Source organism: Hippichthys cyanospilos, chromosome 7, assembly GCF_059441005.1.
Source record: "Hippichthys cyanospilos isolate Australia breed blue-spotted pipefish chromosome 7, RoL_Hcya_1.0, whole genome shotgun sequence".
Taxonomy (NCBI): domain Eukaryota; kingdom Metazoa; phylum Chordata; class Actinopteri; order Syngnathiformes; family Syngnathidae; genus Hippichthys; species Hippichthys cyanospilos.
This window is the reverse complement of record NC_142375.1, coordinates 11,209,783-11,227,902: the sequence shown is the minus strand read 5'-3', so window position 1 is coordinate 11,227,902 and position 18,120 is coordinate 11,209,783. Positions and strand designations below refer to the sequence as shown.

At 41.4% G+C, this 18,120-nt stretch overlaps 2 protein-coding genes across 3 annotated transcripts; both read right to left on the bottom strand.

The window, feature by feature from the left end:
- Window positions 1-67: 67 nt before the first annotated feature.
- On the bottom strand, window positions 68-8,516 carry smc2 (structural maintenance of chromosomes 2). Of its 2 annotated transcripts, XM_088419231.1 has the most exons (25): window positions 8,244-8,516; window positions 8,007-8,156; window positions 7,481-7,603; window positions 7,349-7,387; window positions 7,169-7,279; window positions 7,041-7,085; window positions 6,469-6,702; window positions 5,786-5,935; window positions 5,434-5,667; window positions 5,155-5,314; window positions 4,964-5,081; window positions 4,361-4,499; window positions 4,161-4,280; window positions 3,874-4,078; window positions 3,139-3,274; window positions 2,933-3,057; window positions 2,658-2,851; window positions 2,424-2,567; window positions 2,203-2,277; window positions 1,907-2,026; window positions 1,629-1,829; window positions 1,308-1,424; window positions 748-908; window positions 529-676; window positions 68-441 (listed from the first exon to the last, which is right to left on the bottom strand). In XM_088419231.1, the coding sequence occupies exons 1-25, from the start codon at window positions 8,409-8,411 to the stop codon at window positions 256-258; spliced, it is 3,603 nt and encodes a 1,200-aa protein (XP_088275357.1). In that variant the 5' UTR covers window positions 8,412-8,516; the 3' UTR covers window positions 68-255. The 2 variants fall into 2 exon arrangements, with proteins under 2 accessions (XP_088275357.1, XP_088275358.1); XM_088419232.1 differs by lacking the exons at window positions 8,007-8,156; window positions 8,244-8,516 and adding an exon at window positions 7,769-7,843.
- A 999-nt stretch (window positions 8,517-9,515) lies between these two features.
- Window positions 9,516-15,023, bottom strand: exoc1l (exocyst complex component 1 like). The gene is made up of 3 exons (XM_088419234.1): window positions 11,376-15,023; window positions 10,806-10,987; window positions 9,516-10,112 (listed from the first exon to the last, which is right to left on the bottom strand). Exons 1-3 carry the CDS (start codon window positions 11,683-11,685, stop codon window positions 9,843-9,845), a joined length of 762 nt encoding a protein of 253 aa, XP_088275360.1. The 5' UTR covers window positions 11,686-15,023; the 3' UTR covers window positions 9,516-9,842.
- Between the last annotated feature and the right edge of the window lie 3,097 nt (window positions 15,024-18,120).

The following is an 18,120-nucleotide window of genomic DNA, read 5'->3' as shown; positions in this document are numbered from 1 at the left end:
ACAATATAATTGGACCTCGGAACACATAGCAAGTCAAATAGTTCACAAAAGAAATAAGTACAGTATGTAAAAGATTTTGCATTTTATTTACTAAACTACAGAATGCATTTCCATATAGAAATATGTGAAGCAGAGCAGCAAAGTACAGAAAAATGAAAGTTTAAACATATTCACAAGTATTTTTAAGTGTCAAATGCCACATAGACCTTATAAGAATGAATAAACGTCAAAAATGCTAGCAAAGGGGATGATGATCTAACAGGCGCTTTGAGCTACTGGTCTTTTACCCGCGCCTTTTCGTGCATGACCTTTTAGGGGCAGGTTTATTTCACTCTGGCTGAGGGCAGTGCGCGACACCGTGGACATGCCGTCCATAAACTTGGTCTTGAAGAGGACGTTGGCGTTGGTGAACATGCCGTCTTTGAGCGACACCACCACAAACTGTTGGAAGAGTGTTCACATGCTTAGAAAATGAACTTCTGACCACCGAGGCAAAATTCTTGGGAGGCGTTTGAGCGCCTTGCTAACCTGCGAGTGTGTAAAATGCCTTCGCAGCATCTGCCCGATGTTTTGCGTGTGCGAGAGGTCCAGTGCGGCGTCCACCTCATCTAAGATGTAGATGGGCGCGGGCTTGAAAAGCAGCATGGCTAAGATGAGCGACAAAGCCACCAGAGACCTGTAGGAAACGTGTTTGAGGTTGAAAATAAATAAATAAATTGTTTGTCCTATTTGAGTTTCTGGTCTTACCTTTGCCCACCACTCAGCTCAGACAGGTTCTCTTTCCAAATGCTGCCGAGGGCTACTTTGAACTCCAGACCGTCCAAAACGCCGCAGCCCTGCGGGGGAGCAAGCTTAGCTGAGGCTCCGGGCAGCAGGGTGGAGAAAATGGAACCAAAGTCCTTGTTGACCTAGGAAAGCAAAAGGTATATGTGATTCTCACACCTGTTGTATCTAAAAAGCAAAGTGCTTCCGGGCGTGTCTTGTCCGTTTACCTGGGCTGCTGCATTGCTTGTGTTCAAATGTTAAAAGCTTTTAACATCGCAACAGAGATGCTAATTCAGCCTAGCATTAGCACACCTTATGGCGTTTCCTAATATTGATCACATTAACAATGATATTGATCATTTTGATCGCTCATTAACAATGAGGGAACTAAAGGTCAAACAGCATGGTCTGTCTGTCAAATGGCTAATCGTTGTTAAGTTGATTCGAGGTTTTGAGAAACAAAAACAGCTTGTACCTCAAAAGTCTCTTAAGTCACTCGTAGATAAAGCGACCACTGGTGTAACTACGGCAAATTTACAAACCTTCTGCCAGGCCACATTGAGGGACATGTTCTTCTTTTGGTCCAGCTCCTTAATGGTCTGCAGGATCTTTGCCTTGTCATTCTCCACGATTCTCTTCTTCTTCATCAGGTCATTGTACTGCACACATGGGGGAGACGACAAACAAAATACTGATTCTCTCAGTGTGGGAGGAGTACCAGAAGTGACGGACAGGCTTTCTCTTAGCGGTGCAAAAAAAGAAAGATTCAAATCAATGTTTAGAGCGTTGACACACAATTTCTGGAGGTTGACTGTACTGTACTGTAATGTTATACAGTGCATTTCCCCTCGTGAGCATCTCACCCGTTCCTCTGCCTCATTGAGCATGTTCATGGCTCGCTTGTTGACGTTCCTCTCCAGCTTGCTCGTGGTCTCCTGCAGCTTCTTGAGGCGCTGTCCGGCCTCACGGGGGTTGTTGGTCTTGAAGTCATAAGAGGAGTTGGGCTTCCCAAACTGCTGACGCTCCGACTGAATCCAGTCGTGCTCCTCCAGCATCCGAGCAACCTGTTGAAAGTCGAGGCGAGACCATGAGTGTGCGCGTGTGTTCGCAAAGCTAATTCCACACATGAATGCTTGTTTACCGCCCCAGCTGCATCTTGGCTCTCTTTGAGGTGTTTACTGATGTTGTGCTCTAATTCCTTAATCTTCAACTGGGCATCATTATTCTGCTCTCGTATCTTGTCAGCTTCTGTGGTTTTCCCCTGAAGCATTCATGAGACAAAAATGTACACCTCATGAAACACATTTGAGAAGAAAGCTTCCAATTTTCACCAATGCATCATTGAGACAGTCATTCTCAACGAGCGGTTTGAGAACATCCCGTTCTGATTATTTAACAGAATGCTTCGCGATTACAGGTCCCAATCCAAATGTTCACCTTGATTTCTTCAAACTGAGCCATGACAGCATCCTTCTTCTTGGAAAGTTCCTCCTGGGCCTTTCGAACAGCCTCCTGCACAACGACATACTTTGTATGACCACATGCTGTGCGGTGTATCAACTGCACTATAACGGGTAGAGCATGATCAATTCAACTCCCTTGTTTCTAAATTGCACATAAGCCAACCGTGTAATTACTGTCGTAGAATCGGAACACACCTTGTTCTGTGACACTGTGCAGGCCATGCTGTCAATCTGCTCCTTGATGGCCTTAGCAGCCTCATCTACAGCTTGAATCTGCTGCTCATAACCCGCTTGCTCTCGCTGAAGCTCCTCCAGTTCTAATGTCACTGCGTCAGACTCCTATCGACACACAAACAACAATCGGTTGCTGAGAAATGGATTTTGTACTTTCAAAACAAAACAAAACCAGAGAGCGGTGTGTTGGCCCACCTGCTGTTTCTGCTTGAGCTTCTCGCTGAAGGCATCTGCTTTGGCCTTGGCTGCTTTGAGATTCTGCTGTGCAGCTTTCAGCTCCTTCTCCCGCTCTGCTTCTGCGTTCTTCATCTTGTTCTCCAACACCTTGTACTTCTCCTCTGCTCGCTTCTGCACCTCCTTGGTGACGCGCAAAGTTTCTTCACTCTCCTCTGTGCGTGTAAACATTTACGCAGTAAGAAAACAAGTCGGGTCGAGATTCGAGACGGTCCGTCCGTTGAAATGTTTCTGACCAATGGCTTTGCGCAGCCTCTCAAGCTCTTCTTGCTGCTGGTGGAAGGAGCTCTGCTGCAGCTTAGCCTGCAAAATCTGCTCCTCCTCCACCGTCAGCTCATGCTGCTGTTTCAGCTGACGGTATCTGGAGGATGCAGGCGTAAGGCCGAACATTTAGACAGTTGAACCAATTTCCAAAGATCACCGTATCATTTAGTGTCATTACTTCTCAGCGATTCCCTTCAAGCTGGCCAGTTGTTGCTCAGTATCCCTCAACTGAGCCTCCTTTCTATTCAAGTTGCCCTGAACCTCCTTCACCTCCTGCAGGCTGTTCAAGACTGAAGCAGACTGCGAACGAGCTCCTGAAAGAGAAATAAACAAATCGTTCAGAAGGCCTGCATAAGCCAGTCAGATTCAAAATAAGGATTGGATCAAAATGTCTGCCCTAACAAACGGTACTTGTAAGAGACGGACCTCCAAATTGTTCCAAATGAACTATCAAGCCAAATTCATTTTATTCATAGAATACCTATTCACAGCAGAAGTTACTGTAACTCAAACAGCATGAACATTGACCAAGGCAAAAATCAACTCATCATATATTGCATAAAATCCATAACCAACTGAAAAATAATCCAGCAAAGGTAGAAACCTTAAACCACAACTCAAAGCTCTGTGAGTGCACCTCATTGTGTTGGGTTCAACCCTGCTTGTACATCCCATATAAGTCCTTATGAAAAATCTGATTATCAGCTTCCTAAATGCTCTATGTGTTAAACCATACACGCTTGTGTTACATACTATAGTACTGTACGATAATAACTACCACAAATCAATTACTGAAGTATAAATACGTGTCTTCAAAGGATAATCAGGACCCTATTTTTTAAGGATCCAGACAGAAGTGGTTTGAAAATGTTTATGAACAACACACACGCACGCTCTTCCTTCTTGCTCTCACCTCCACTTAGAGTTCCTTGCGGGTCAAAGATGTCTCCTCCGAGGGTGACGGTCTTGGTCATTACTTGTTTATCAAAAGCCACTTTCTTGGCATTGTCCAGAGTGTCGCACACCAGCGTGGAGCCAAACACGTACTCCATGGCTTTGCGAAGGTCAGGCTCATAACCCACCAGGGACAAAGCAGTGTGGACATTGTCTTCTCCCACCTGAGAGAAGAGACGGACTGTCTCTCAGAACAGACTAGTTGATGATATTTTAAGACACGCAACAAATCTTATGTTTGCTCACCAGGCTCTTTGCAGCACTGACCACTCTGTCGCTCAGCGTCTTGGCAGAAATCTTGTTCAGGGGAATGATGGTGTACCTCCGCTGCAGCTCTCCCTTCTCCAGCAGCTTCTTACCCGTGACCTACACACGCAAGCATCCCTCAAAATGAGTTTGATAAGAGAAGCGACGCAAGCTGAAGTCAAGCCACACATTGCACTCACCTCTGTGTCAACGACAATGTTATAAAGTCGACCGCCGGCGACCACCTCCAGGGCAGTGGCATAGGAGACATCGCGCACTGTAATCAAGTTGGCCAGCAGTCCCTTAACTTTACTGCGATCCCATCCGCGTTCAGGGTCCCTGAAATACATTTTTCTATTATAAAACAGAGATATTCATTCTCATTCTTTGAGGAAAATAATCTTTCAAGGAGGCCCTGGTTCAAATATTATACATTCCAGCACTAGGCAAGGAAGATAAATGTCTGTCTTTTGCCACTCAATTATTTTGCTACTCATAAAGAATAAACCCCAAAGTAAATTTCCTCAAATGTATTCACTCAGTTTACAATGGTTGTATGAAGAGCAATGGGTGTGCACATGCAGGTAAGTTGTCCCTGCTGCCATCTAGTGAACGCTTATTTAAAGTCTGCCTGTACACATCTGCCAACGAGATGAACGCAAAAATACCGGTGTTATTTGTGGCAAATACCGGCATTATGTGAAGTAAATAACTTTTGAAATATTCGTTTTGGGGATGACTAGCGACATGTTGCTGATCCCTTGCACTATTTTCACAGCTAAAATGATCTTCATGTGACTTACTTGTAGTCAAAGCGGAGGTTTGGGAACCTGGATACAAGCTGTTCGTATTTCTCTTTCAGACTTGTTACCTCTCTGGACAGCTGTCTTTTTTTCTCCAGAAGACTCTCCTCCTTTCCATCTGTATACAGTACGTAATGCTGAAGGATGTCAGATGCCAAGGTCATAAGATGCTTTGGCAAAACATGCAGTACCTTCATATTTCAGTTTAGCGAGCTCGACCTCTAATTTCTCCTTCCTGCTTTTGATAGCCTGCAAACTATCCTGATCCTTTTTGTAGCCGCTGTCCATCTTTTTCACCTCTGCCTGCTTGCTCTTCAGTTCAGCCTGGGCGTGCTTCAATGTCATTTGGGCCTGACAAATAAAGACACAGCCCGATCAAGTTACCCTTGAACAAGCAATAATAGATGGATCTCTAAAAATCAGCTAAAAAACAAAACAATGCACCCTGAATAAGGTTGGAGGTCTCTCACCTGCTTGGCTTCAGTGTCAGCCTTGCTCATGTCATTCTTACAGGCCATCATCTGACCAGCCAGCGTGGCCTCCTCTCCATCCTCATTGGTGGACAGGCCAGCAGAAACAGCCTTAAAATGCTGCTCGGCAGCTTCAAGGGCTGCACCATCCTTTTGGCCTTCTTCCTTTAGAGTCCTGAGCTGCTCCGTCAACTTGGACACCTCTTTTTCTTTCACTACCAGCATCTTTTTGTCCTAAAAAAGAAAAAAAAAATAGTAACAACAGCTTTGATTAGGAGAGATTCAACACTTGTTCCGTTGTCATTAGCATAATGTGGCTACGGAAAATTCCAAATGGTGTCTTGATCTTTACCTCCTGCATGTTCTTGACAAGCTCCTCCCGCTTCTTTGTTTCATCCTTTAAGTTCTGTTTTTTCAGATCAAGAGCACTCTGAGCTTTGGCGTCCACACGCTGCACGTCAGCCAGCGTTTCCTCCAGAGATTTTAAGACCTTGTTTACTTCCTGAAAATTTGCAAAATGGAAATGTCATTTACGGAGATATTTTGAGGCGTTTGTTTAAGATCTTACACCACAAATAACTAAAAACTAAAATGTGGGAGCTATAGTTTTAATTTTCTCCCCCCAGACTACAAAATATCAAATGTAACGGAACCTCTAGGGTTGAACAAAAGCCATTACCGAATGTGGCGCTAGTTCAACGTGTCATTCCTTAATCAACCTATCTCGAGGGGAAAGAAAACCAAAACAAAACATGAAAACCTGATCATCGTCCAGAACATTTAAATGGACATTTTTAATGGAAACAACTTGAGTGAAGAGTTCGAGCAGAATACAATTTTCCTGGTTTGGAATAAATGGCTCCCAAAAAGTTTTTGTTTTGAAATGCTTGCTGAAGCAATGTCTCAGAAGGTACATTGCGGTCTCATGTGATTAGGCTTCTTGTGTTGGCATATAAAAGCAACAAAAAGCTAAAAAGAGATTTTCTTTTTTTTCCAGAGACATATTTCTCAGACTGTCTAACTCCTTGTGCATACCTGGTCTCTTTTGCCCTTCAGTTCCTGAATCTGCATCGAAAGTTCACGGACTTTACTCTCGTTCTCAGCCAGGGCTGCCTGCATTTTCGCAATGTTGTCCTGCATCACTTTGAGATTCTCAGCTGACTTCACTTTGGTCTCCTCGGCACACAAAAACTGCCACGCCACATACAGACGCGACAAGTGCTCGATCTCACGGATCAGCTTTTGGTACTCGAGGTATGACGATCGCTCCTGCAGGGTTCATAAATCTTAGTTTAGTCAGATCGACGCAATACAGGCTTTTAGCACAAAAAATCTGGGTAAATAAATTGACATGAATAGTTTGCGAGAAAGAAGAAATTATAAAGAATAATCATACAAGCAACAGGTAAATTCATCAGTCAAACAATGAGATAAATAATTTTAGCATTAAGAGTGGGTGGGTGGATGGATGGATGGATGGATGGATGGATGGATGGATGGATGGATGGATGGATGGATGGATGGATCTTAAATGCACAATAAAAATTGAGATGTTAAAAAACAAACATTTATCATCCAATTTGTGAGAGTATTGTGTGTCAACATACCTCAAGTAGTTTCTGCATGGTTGGAGTAATTTCTTCATCTAAAATCTGAAAAATTAAAAGTAGAAATGATAACACACCTTTATTTGTATTTTATGAACATTGACGTAAGGTTTTAAAAGCTGACATACAGTCTGGATCTCCCTTAGCTTTGCCTCCTTCTTCTCAATAGTCTTCTGGGCACTAATCTTCTTGCACTCATACATTCTGGTTCCTGCGGCTTCCTCAATCATGGCAAGGATCTACAAGCGCACAGCATTGTCACTTCTTTATGCCCTAAGGGCAAAACAGCAAATATTTGAACACATTACCTCTGGTGGCTTCATATTAAGAACCTTGGTGATCCTTCCCTAAAGATTTCAGTTAAACAAAAGATGATATATTACGACCAATATTATCTCAAAATAAAACGAATGACGAAAGAAAGTGTGCAGAAGGCTGACCTGCATGATGAGAAAATGGGGGTTGTTGACGTTGAGGCCAACAGAACAGAACAAGTCCTGCACTCTGGTATTGTTAGCATTGACTCCATTGATGAGGTACTTGTTTCGGCCACCAATTACAACCTTAAATTAAAAAAAAAAAAAAAAAAAACGGTTATACTGTACATTGATATTTTTCGATACCGTTAACTAATTGTTTTCATGACCTTGTGGTGTTAAATTTGAACAGCATGATTAGAGGGACTGTTTGATTTTAATTGAACCAATCGGTCCATTTTAGATACAAACCCCTGTTGTTAACTTTGGTGCTCAGTCCTTGTTTGGATGAGCAGCATCTTAGTGCAAAATAGATACAGAAAATTCTGAAGTTTATAAAACAGACAGATTAAATTAATCTGTAAAAGTTGTAGTGTATTAAGGGTTTACTCTGAAAGTTCCCCGACAAACTGAATATCTCTGTCTTTTTGTCGTTTACCGTATAATCCACTTCGACCAAAACATTTCAAAGTGTACTCGTTACACCCACCTGTCTGGTGACTGTGATCTCATCATGTGTTTCAAAACCCAAAGGACTCTGGCTCTTATTGGCGTTGTCAAACGTGATGGACACGGTGGCCTTGGTGATACCTCCTTGTCCGTTTTTATAGACCAGATCCTGAAGGTTGGAGGCTCGAACCTTTCCAGTAAAACCATGTACTTATTAGGAGAAACATAATATAATAGCACATGGGTGACTGAAAGAAGCAACCCAAATGCCACTTACGTGAGTAAGGTTGGTGATACCCAGGAGAAAACATATGGAGTCCAAAATGTTTGACTTGCCACTACCGTTCAGTCCGGTAATGGCGTTGAAGAGCGGGTCGAAGCCGTTTATCTCAGTCCGGTGTGCGTAGGATTTGAACCCTTCGAGGATGATTGACTTGATGTGCATTGCGAAGCTGCCCCCCTCTGTTGCGCCCAGAGAGAATTATTCACCGTATTCGAAATAGACGATATAGCGGTTTTGAATGAGTATCAACAACAACGCCGTTCTGCCTGCGTTCTCGTAGCTTGAATTTTGGCGGCAGGAATCGAGCAACTAACCACCCTCCCCTCGCCGGTAACAAAAACAATACCATTAAATCGTTTACGCCACCAAAAGCTAGCAAAAAAAAATCGTGAATCTTTTGATATTAATAATTGATGGATTGCCTGGAAAGAGTTGGACTCATTTAATTGTGTGTGTTTTTTTAATTGCTGACTTTTTTTTCAGGCACATTTTAGGGCAGCTAATAATGTATTTGTGGTTGACGGATCATCAGGCAGCGGGAGGAATCGCCAGAGCCAAAACGTGCCTACGCGGCGGCCATATTAGGTGGGACAATGTTTTCATCAACGGCGAATAGTTGACGTTGAAGTTGAGTCGTAACTTGTTAAAACTCATCCAGTTTTCACTAGGTTTACTTGTCTTCTCAACGCCAAAAAAGGGTGCTACGACCATATTACATTTGACCCCCCCCCCCCCCATCGTGTGCTATAGATTTCTTAGTTCCCTGGCCGTAATTAAACAATGTCCAACTGTATGTGACACATTGTAAATACCACCGGCGTCTTTTGTTTTGAATTGTCATGGTGTACACGGATGAAAGGAGCTGATGACTTTCATATTCAATTTAGGTGTGAGGGTCTCTGTAGGCACTGTAGCGCAGAGTGGGACATCTGCTTCATAGTTCTGAGGTGTTCCAGTCCAGGCCTTCCTGTGTTGACTGTGCTCATTCTCTAGGTGCATAGCTATGCTGGTTCCCTCCCACGATACAAAAACATGCATGTAGGGTTAATTCAAGATTCTAAATTCCAGGTAGATTTGAATGTTTGTTTTCCAAAATGTGCCCAGTGATTGGTTGTTAACCAGATCAACACCGCTTGGGATAGGGTCTGTCCCATAAGCCATGAGGATACGTGGTACAGAAAATGGATGAGTATACAGTAAAAATACACACGCTATGCCGATGAACTGAAACAATACATACAGTATAATAAATGCAGCCCATACATGATCATTTTAAAGTTTTATAGTTTGAAAACATAGCCATGAACATCACATTTTTAAGTATTATATAGTTCATAAAAAATAGGTAGTTACAAACTGCATTCACCATGAACATGCATTCAGTCCGAATGCAAACCTTATCATATCACCCTACCCAAACCTCAATAATACAACATAGGCTCCTTTCAATGAATTATTCTTTCTCAATGCATGTTATGAATGTGCAGTGAACATGTTAAAGCATTATGACTTTAACACACACAGAAACACACAATGACCACAGACACAATGACAACACATACACCCAAACACACACATCATTGTGAATCTCTGTTATGCTTCCAGGGGCACAGGACACATGGACAGACATACAAGGTTGAATGCATAGAAGCATATCTGTGATAGTACCACACAGTCTCCTCTGTTGGAGTAGAAGGATGTGGGCTTAATGTAGGCCCAGTCAAAGTTGTCCAGGTTCAGTGACCTCTGATAATACTGCTCACTGAGAGCAACCATTGCACGCACAATAGCGTATTTGGCTGAGCAGCTGACGGCGCACACTGTACGCACCTTGTCAAAGTGGAGCAAGAAACATGCGTCATCCTGAGGGAGAGACAGATCGAGATTAAGACCCAAGTGTGATGTGACATTTGAAAGAATTTGAGCAGATTTCTAATTAATTGGTGGCACTTTCTTGTTTCATCGTTATGTTGTGTAGGTGTGGAAGATTTCATCATAACGAGGAGAAATATAATAATGCCAATTTGCGCAATACCTTCTATAATATTCTGATATGGCCCCCTTGTCTTGATTGATCGCATACGTTATAAAAATATATTGTGAATTTTAACATGATGATCATATTTACTGTTTGCCACAGGGAGTAGAAGAAATGATAAAAAACATAACAACCATATACGATGCCTCTAACAATACAATATCGTTGTAGGAAAATGTAGTACAGTATATATAGCATAGTACAAAAATGTATTCATAAATTATGTTTTTTTTGTTTGTTATGCAGTACTTTTTAGAATCCTGCTTTTTAATGTGCTCTATCTATTTTTTTTCCATTTAAACATCGGCCAAAAGTTACAATAATTTTCTGGAAATTCAACAAATTTGGTCAAATTATCAGACAAGAATTAGTATTTAACAGTTTATGCCTAAAAATGTCAAGTTTTATTCAAATAATCAAGCCAACCTTGTCATTTCGACAGAAAATGTCCTCAGCTACTATGCTATACTGTACTACTCATCGTTGACTAAAACGCTACAAATCATTATAAAGATTACCACATCAGGATCTCGTCCATCAACCAGAGTAAGGTCTTGCAGGGACCAGATTTCTGTCCTCCTGTAGCACTCCTGGATGCTGGAGCGTTTGGTGTGGCCCCTCTTTGATCCAGATTTAATAGGAGTCTGTGTCATTTGGCACCGCACTATGCATAACTGCACATGTCGTTTTCTGTTTGCAACTACAAAAACATGACAATACCTTTTGACTGACACAAGTGTATCGAAGAATTAGTCAAGATGCAATACAGTGCGGTACCACACTGATGAAAAGTGTAACCACAACAATCAACCTTTTCTTAAATACTTAAAATACCTCCCCGACAGACAAATCTGAACACTAATACCGTTCTTAAGTATTAAAAATTTAGATTTAGCATATTAGATTATGCCTGTTGTAGCTGTTTGGTACATAGAGCACAGTTATGAGAGTCCTGAAAATGTTTAATGGCTGGGGGGGAAATAAAAATACATGCACATTTTGTAATAAATGAAATGGTTTTTGAGACAGGAACGTATGATGTAAAAATGTTGTTACAATTGCAAGCAGCGGAAAATAAAGTTGCTTACCTGAGACGCACAGGAAATGTCTTCCAATCTCCGGTTCCTCTATCTCAATAAATTCCATCAGTCTCTGTTTTGCAGGTCGGAATAAAACCCTTTGCATCTCCTCCCTCAGAAGAGACGACATCGCCACAGTGGGGCACGGACCACCGTCAAAGCTCAATGAATCACTGTGGCCAATGAATGTATAACAATGAAATGACAACACCAGATAGCAGATGATGGGGATGGCAGGATGTTTTTTTTCCTCTCTGGTTGGTGTGTGAAAAGAATACTTCCTCGAGACCACACACACACACCTACACACACTGTCCATGCATGCTCCACTCTGTACTAATCAGGTGCGATCGTTCATGTCTTGCTACTTTATCATTCTACCGCCTTCATAAAAAGTGGGGAGGGACGGAACAAAAAGAGGAGCAACAAAGGCCAAACCCTTTATCTTTTTACTGTCTCACTTAGGCCCCATTGGAATGATCCTCATAATCGTTACAGTATATAGTTTCCCTACAAATATCAGCAGTTAATTCTGGAGTGCACATTTAGAAACAGTGGAAAGTCTTATTGTTCTAAAGTAATACAAAAATATTCTCAATAAGTAATAAATACGTGATCAAATAAAAATGTTGAAAATATAACACTCCAGTATATAAAACATTTAGTGAAACACAGATTAAAACCCTTATAAATCACGAGAACATGGATAATTACCATCAGTACAGTTTATCAGTGAGTGAGAAAATTGTTTTATTTTTTTGTCTCACATTTCATAAAACATGGAGATATCGGCACCTCGGGAATCCCAAGTTTGTTTCCCAAACTCAGGGTTCCACATTATTGGTGTCCTAAGGCTTTTGATACCACCTACTTTCAGTTGCTGGCTTGAATAGGCCTGTACAAATTTCAAGTCATCAAAAATCAGCCACTGAAAATGTGCAACTCTGGTTTGTGACTGAAAGACATTACCTCAGAAATGAGTCAAAACATGACACCAAGATGACGCATGAAAAAAACATTATTGTGTGAGCTTGATCGATTGAGAGGCATAGATTGGGAATAGCCCCATGGCACTAGCTTTGGCTAGCTCACGTGCTGCTTGCCTTATGTGTTGAAATATGTGATGTTTTACCACCAGATTATTATGTTCAGTAATGCATGGACAACAATGTGCTAGCAATAACAATACTATATACGAACGGTGTCGGTGAAGCGGCGCAAATGATGACGACTATTTTAATCAGTTTGTTTACATTTGTTTATATGCCAGGCCTTTAAAGTATGTCTTAACGTGAAAATGTTTTTATCTAGCCTATATTTCGGACTATAAGGTGCAAACCACTACAGGTCTAAATTGGGAAATTTCCATATCCTGGGTTATGAGGTATACTGGGTTGTAAGGTGCGTGATTGCACATTAAAAGGAACTCCGTAAAGTCTGGACTTTCATTTCCAAGTAGCCAAAAGATTACATATTTTTCATCAAAGTTTATGAAACTAAGAGAGTGGTAGTTGATGCTCACCATTGAAAGATGAATGCGCCAAAACATTAACCTTGTTTTTCGGATATCTTGGGAATATATGTACTCTTCACATCAGTGTTTTTCAACCTTTTTTGAGCCACGGCACATTTTTTACATTGGCAAAATTTTGTGGCACACCACTAACCAAAAATGTTACAAAATGACACTCTGTATAGTATATTTAATTACAGTATAATTTCTCAATTTATTTATATTCAGTCAGTGTGAAACCTGGGCCTGTTTAGATGAACACAAAGCCGATATCCTGGCAGGAATAGAAGAAAGACACACACGAAGCTCTTCTTCAACAGCTCTCAGTCTCTTTCTGGCTTTAGTTTTTAAAGCAGTTAGGCTTGAAAAGCTCAGCTCACACAGATATGTTGTGGAAAATGGGAGCAATGTCAGAACAGCTTTGTTGGCCAGAATGGGGAACTCCTTGGCAGCAGTCAACCAAAAACGGTCCAAAGGAAGATCAGCAAATCTTAGTTTTAAACCACGATCCTGTTTCAGTTCAGTTAGTTCCTCCTGCTCTTGTAAAGTCATGTCCTTTCCAACAACTGATGCCGAGCTGTATGGGTCCCTAACCCAGTCAAAGCATTCGGTGGAGGCTGAAGAGAAATAAAATGACAACTTCTCCTCAAGACTTTTCAAATGTTTACCTATTACCTCAGACAGTGTAGCAGTGTCGCTTTGCCGTTTGTCTGTGAGTGGGAACATCTCCAGGTTGGCACGTTGCACATGTTGTTGCCAGAGGTGCACCTTTAAACGGAATCCATTTATTTTATCTGTGCTTGTAAGCAGGTTTTCATTTCGGCCCTGCATCCTTGTGTTCAGTTCATTAAGATGATGAAATATATCAGCCAGGTATGCCAGCTTTGCGCACCACTCATCACTTGCAAACAGATTTGAATAATCAGACCTCTCATTTGTCAGAAACATTTTAAGTTCCTCTCGCAGCTCATACACACGGGTCAGCACCTTACCGCGCGACAACCATCGGACCTCCGTATGGAGCAATAAGGCTTTATGCTCCGCTCCCATTTCCTCACACAGAGATGTGAATATACAGCTTTTCAGAGGTCGTGTCTTTACAAAGTTCACTATGCGCACCACATCGTCCAACACAGGAACCAGTTCTGCTGGTAAAGTCTTAGCAACGAGGGCCTCACGGTGCAAAAAACAGTGTGTAACAATCAGATCTGGGTTTCTTTCCTTCACTCTACTCACGAAGCCTTTGGTGCGCCCGACCATGGCTGCAGCTCCATCAGTGCACACGCTTGTGCAGTTTTCCCACGTAAGTCCTCCCTGGTCAAGATATTCCGATGTGACCCGAAAAATGTCCTCTCCAGTTGGGTTTTCTGGCAGTGCCTTGCAAAATAGGAAGTTTTCTCTAATGGCATCTCCATCCACAAAACGCACATTGGCCAAGAGCTGAGAATGTCCACTAATATCCGTAGACTCGTCAACTTGCAACGCAAATTTCCTACTGATGCGTATCTTTTCCAAAACATGGATTTCGATGTCTGTAGACATGTCATCAATACGCCTGGCAATTGTGTTATCAGAGAGCGGGACTTTAGCTATGTCTTTAACCGCATCAGGGCCGAGCATCTCGTTGAAAATGGCTTTACAGGCAGGTAGTATTAATGTCTCTGCCACAGTGTGCGGCTTTTTTGATTTAGCAACAAGTTCCGCGACTAGGTAACTAGCTTTGAGCGCTTTCTCATTTTCGTTTGTGGTTTTTCTCATAAACGTTGGCCGTTTCTCTGTTTTTACACACAGGCGAACAAAATAGTCCATCGGCTTGTTTTGAAGCGACGGGTGTTTCGTTCGGAGATGGCGTTTAAGCTTGCTTGGCACCATGGCGCTGTTGGATAGCTTCTCGCCACACACCAGGCATAACGGAATAGGTGTCGTCTCATCCCCGGTGAACGTAAATCCAAACGAAAGATAGCTTTCACTATATCGCCTTGAGCTCACCGTCTTTGCTTTCTTTTTCCCACCACTCATACTAGGGCCTTCATCCGGGTCAGAATATTGTCCAGGGCCCAGTTCGGAGTTTGCAGTTGTCCTTTTTAAAAACCTCTCCATGACTGTCACCACGACCTCTCATGTGCATCACTAATTCTCTTGGAGGAACGAGGCAATCAACTACGTGTTGCCACACGGACAAATACTACATTACTCCGCTAGCCTTTACAGCACGGACACTGGACAATGACATAATATTTGCAGAAAATTATTAATAAATGTTAATTAAAAAAAAAAAAGAAGTGATATTGTATAATTTCTCACGGCACACCCGACGATCTCTCACGGCACACTATAATATGATATACACTATATGTATTATATTATATATATGCTTTATATTCACATTTTTATATTATTTTACTATACATTATTATTTGATTTGATCTTATTATTTGAAGCATTCATATTAATTTGTGCAATTGTACTGTAATGGTTTGATTTTAGTGAGGTTAGTACACAGTCATGGACATCAACGGAAGTGTGCAGTATAAAGACACAAACTACAGGGCCCTCACCAGGTCCAATAGTAGCCTTAAAAAGGCTTATTCTCGGACCCTGGCCACATTTATTGGAATTCTACACAGCATCAGACAATACTGTACGCCCCATGCTTTTCATGCAAACACTCATTGTGATTTTGCTCCCCTGGTCTTTCTGTCTCCCCTTCGCTCACTCCCATATCGACGTTGCTGCATGATGTGGCACATTGCCCAGTGTTTCTCTGTGATTAAACGCTTGTTGTGTGGGAAATGGATGTCCCACAGCACTCTGCATGCTTCCCATTAACCTTACGAGTCACTGGCTCTCTCCTTGCGCACATATGCGATATGAAGCACTCTCTCTGCAAGCATTTGAAGGCGCTTATGCTTAACGACAAGGGTGAGAGATGTTGCTCGATAATCACAAAACAACAACAGTACAGTGATCATTTCTTTAGTTCCACTTTCTGAGAAATATGATCCAAGATTGGAGTAGAGCGAATCCCAGAGGAATGAACCAGACCAAAGGACTGATTTGATTTGCGGTCTTAAAGCAATGTGGCTCCATTGGATTTGTCACATTTGTGAAAACAAAGACGGGTCGCTCCACCGCTAAGTGCTTTTATTATTGTTGTTGGTCCTGATGGTTCTTGTTTGAAAGCCTTTTTGCGTCTGAGATGGAAAGATGAGCGGCTACATGCAGGAAGTAGCCAGGGAAGGAAACATGTGTTGAATCTCATGAATAACACATGAGGTTTAGTGTACTTACTTATGAGAAGATTTAACCCTATCAATTCATCCTGTCATTAATATTTGCATAGTGGTATGGCGATATTCAGTCCACAATACAAGCGGTAGCAGTGACGCTTGTTAAATTGAACCATTTGCTGTGCAGTAGTTATTATGGTCCTACCAAACAATTGTTAAAAATTATGTGAATGGTGGCAAACATAAATTACATGTTGTAGATTTAACCTAATGGAGCAATACTCCACTGGGAAGGCTGCTTGATATGGCACAAGCATGAATTTGGAAAATTTAGGAATGCTATCACTTTAATGATTATGTTTGAATATAATGTAATTGATGTATTAATGCTTTCATTTACGATTATGTAGTCAAATGCCCTTCCTTACTCTAAAGGTTGTTATGCAATAAGAACAATTTCAGAAAAAAAAAAACTTGCAGATGACAGCTGTATCTGTATACCGAATGTAAAAAAACAAACAAACAAATCCAGACATGACCTTTCACATGATTTAGTGCAAGATAGAAAGTGATTTGATCCCTGATCCCAGCTTTTGTGTGAATGATACTATTAAAAATAATTGGATTAATTAACTGTTAAACATTACATGAAAACTAATGTTAAAAAAATGCCATCTGGAACCTATCCCAGCTGACTGGCAAAGTGCATGTTTTTGAAATCTCATTCCAATTCGGAGTACCTTGAGAAAATTGGGAGCATGCAAATGACTTACAGGTTCAAAGGAAGGAGATTGTCATACACAAGGGCCGCCATGCTGTTTAGCATGTGTCATAGCATTCATTTACTGTATTGTTGTATTGTTTATGACTCAGTAATTGCAAAAAATGAAAAGGTACAGTGAATGTTGGATCTGAAGGGTGAAATGTCTGTTATAGTTACGGACAATGGTAAATACAGCACCTCCTGCTGCCCGTAATGAAAAACTGTCTAAATCTTACACGTTGTCCCTTTCAACGCACACAACATAGTAATAGGAGCGAACATTTTTCTTTGCCTACTAATGTCTAGGGTGATGTCAATGAAATCAGTCAAACAGCATATTGATTGAAAGGGGCATATACTGTAGACAGCCAAACAGATTATTGTGAATCTTATTCATTTGATGTGCCTTGAGATTATTGATATATGAGATTTTTTTTTTTTAGATTTAGACAGCATTCAATTTCAGTAAAACAATAAGCCCAAAGTACGCTACATCATGTGAGATGTGTTTTTAATTGTTTAACTTTATTGTATTTGAAATGCTCAAACAGTTGGAGAGGGTGTGACGCAGTGCTCTTTTAAACCCCTGAAAACGGCAATCATAACAATAAAGTAATACAAGCAGTGCCAAACAATGGAATCAAAATAGAAAGTATAATTCCTTACACCACTCTGGCATGGCCCCTATTTATAGTTGGCTCTTACTATAATGTTCTTAGTGATGTGTCAAGAGTGTGTTTATAAATGTTGTGTTTATAAATGTTGTCTACGGGGGGGGGGGGGGGGGGGGGGGGACCTCAATCAATAATAAGAAGGGAACCTCGATACAGGAAAGGGTGCAACGTCACAGCCTATAGAGCTTTTGATTGGGTGTCGATTAAAAGGGGAAACCCCTCTCTCCTTGGCAGGGCCACCCCAACCCCGCTTTGCGTGGCATACTGAAAACGTAACATCACCTTGAATAGGTTATATATGTATAAAACCCGTATAATCTATTTATTTTACTGTTGTCATAGTAGGTATTTCCAGTGAAGATTCCACTTTATTTTATATTTGATATACGTATTCCTGAAGTACATGTAATAAATATTAGGTTATTGGCGTCACTGTAATTATATAGATATTTTCAAATAGAATGGAGCAGAAAAACACGCCGTCATTCCTCGCTCGGAAGATCCTTCAGCGGTCTCAGCCTGCCTGCTTGTGTACTGTATTTGCCAAATAGTGCGCCCTACTGTCTCTATTGCG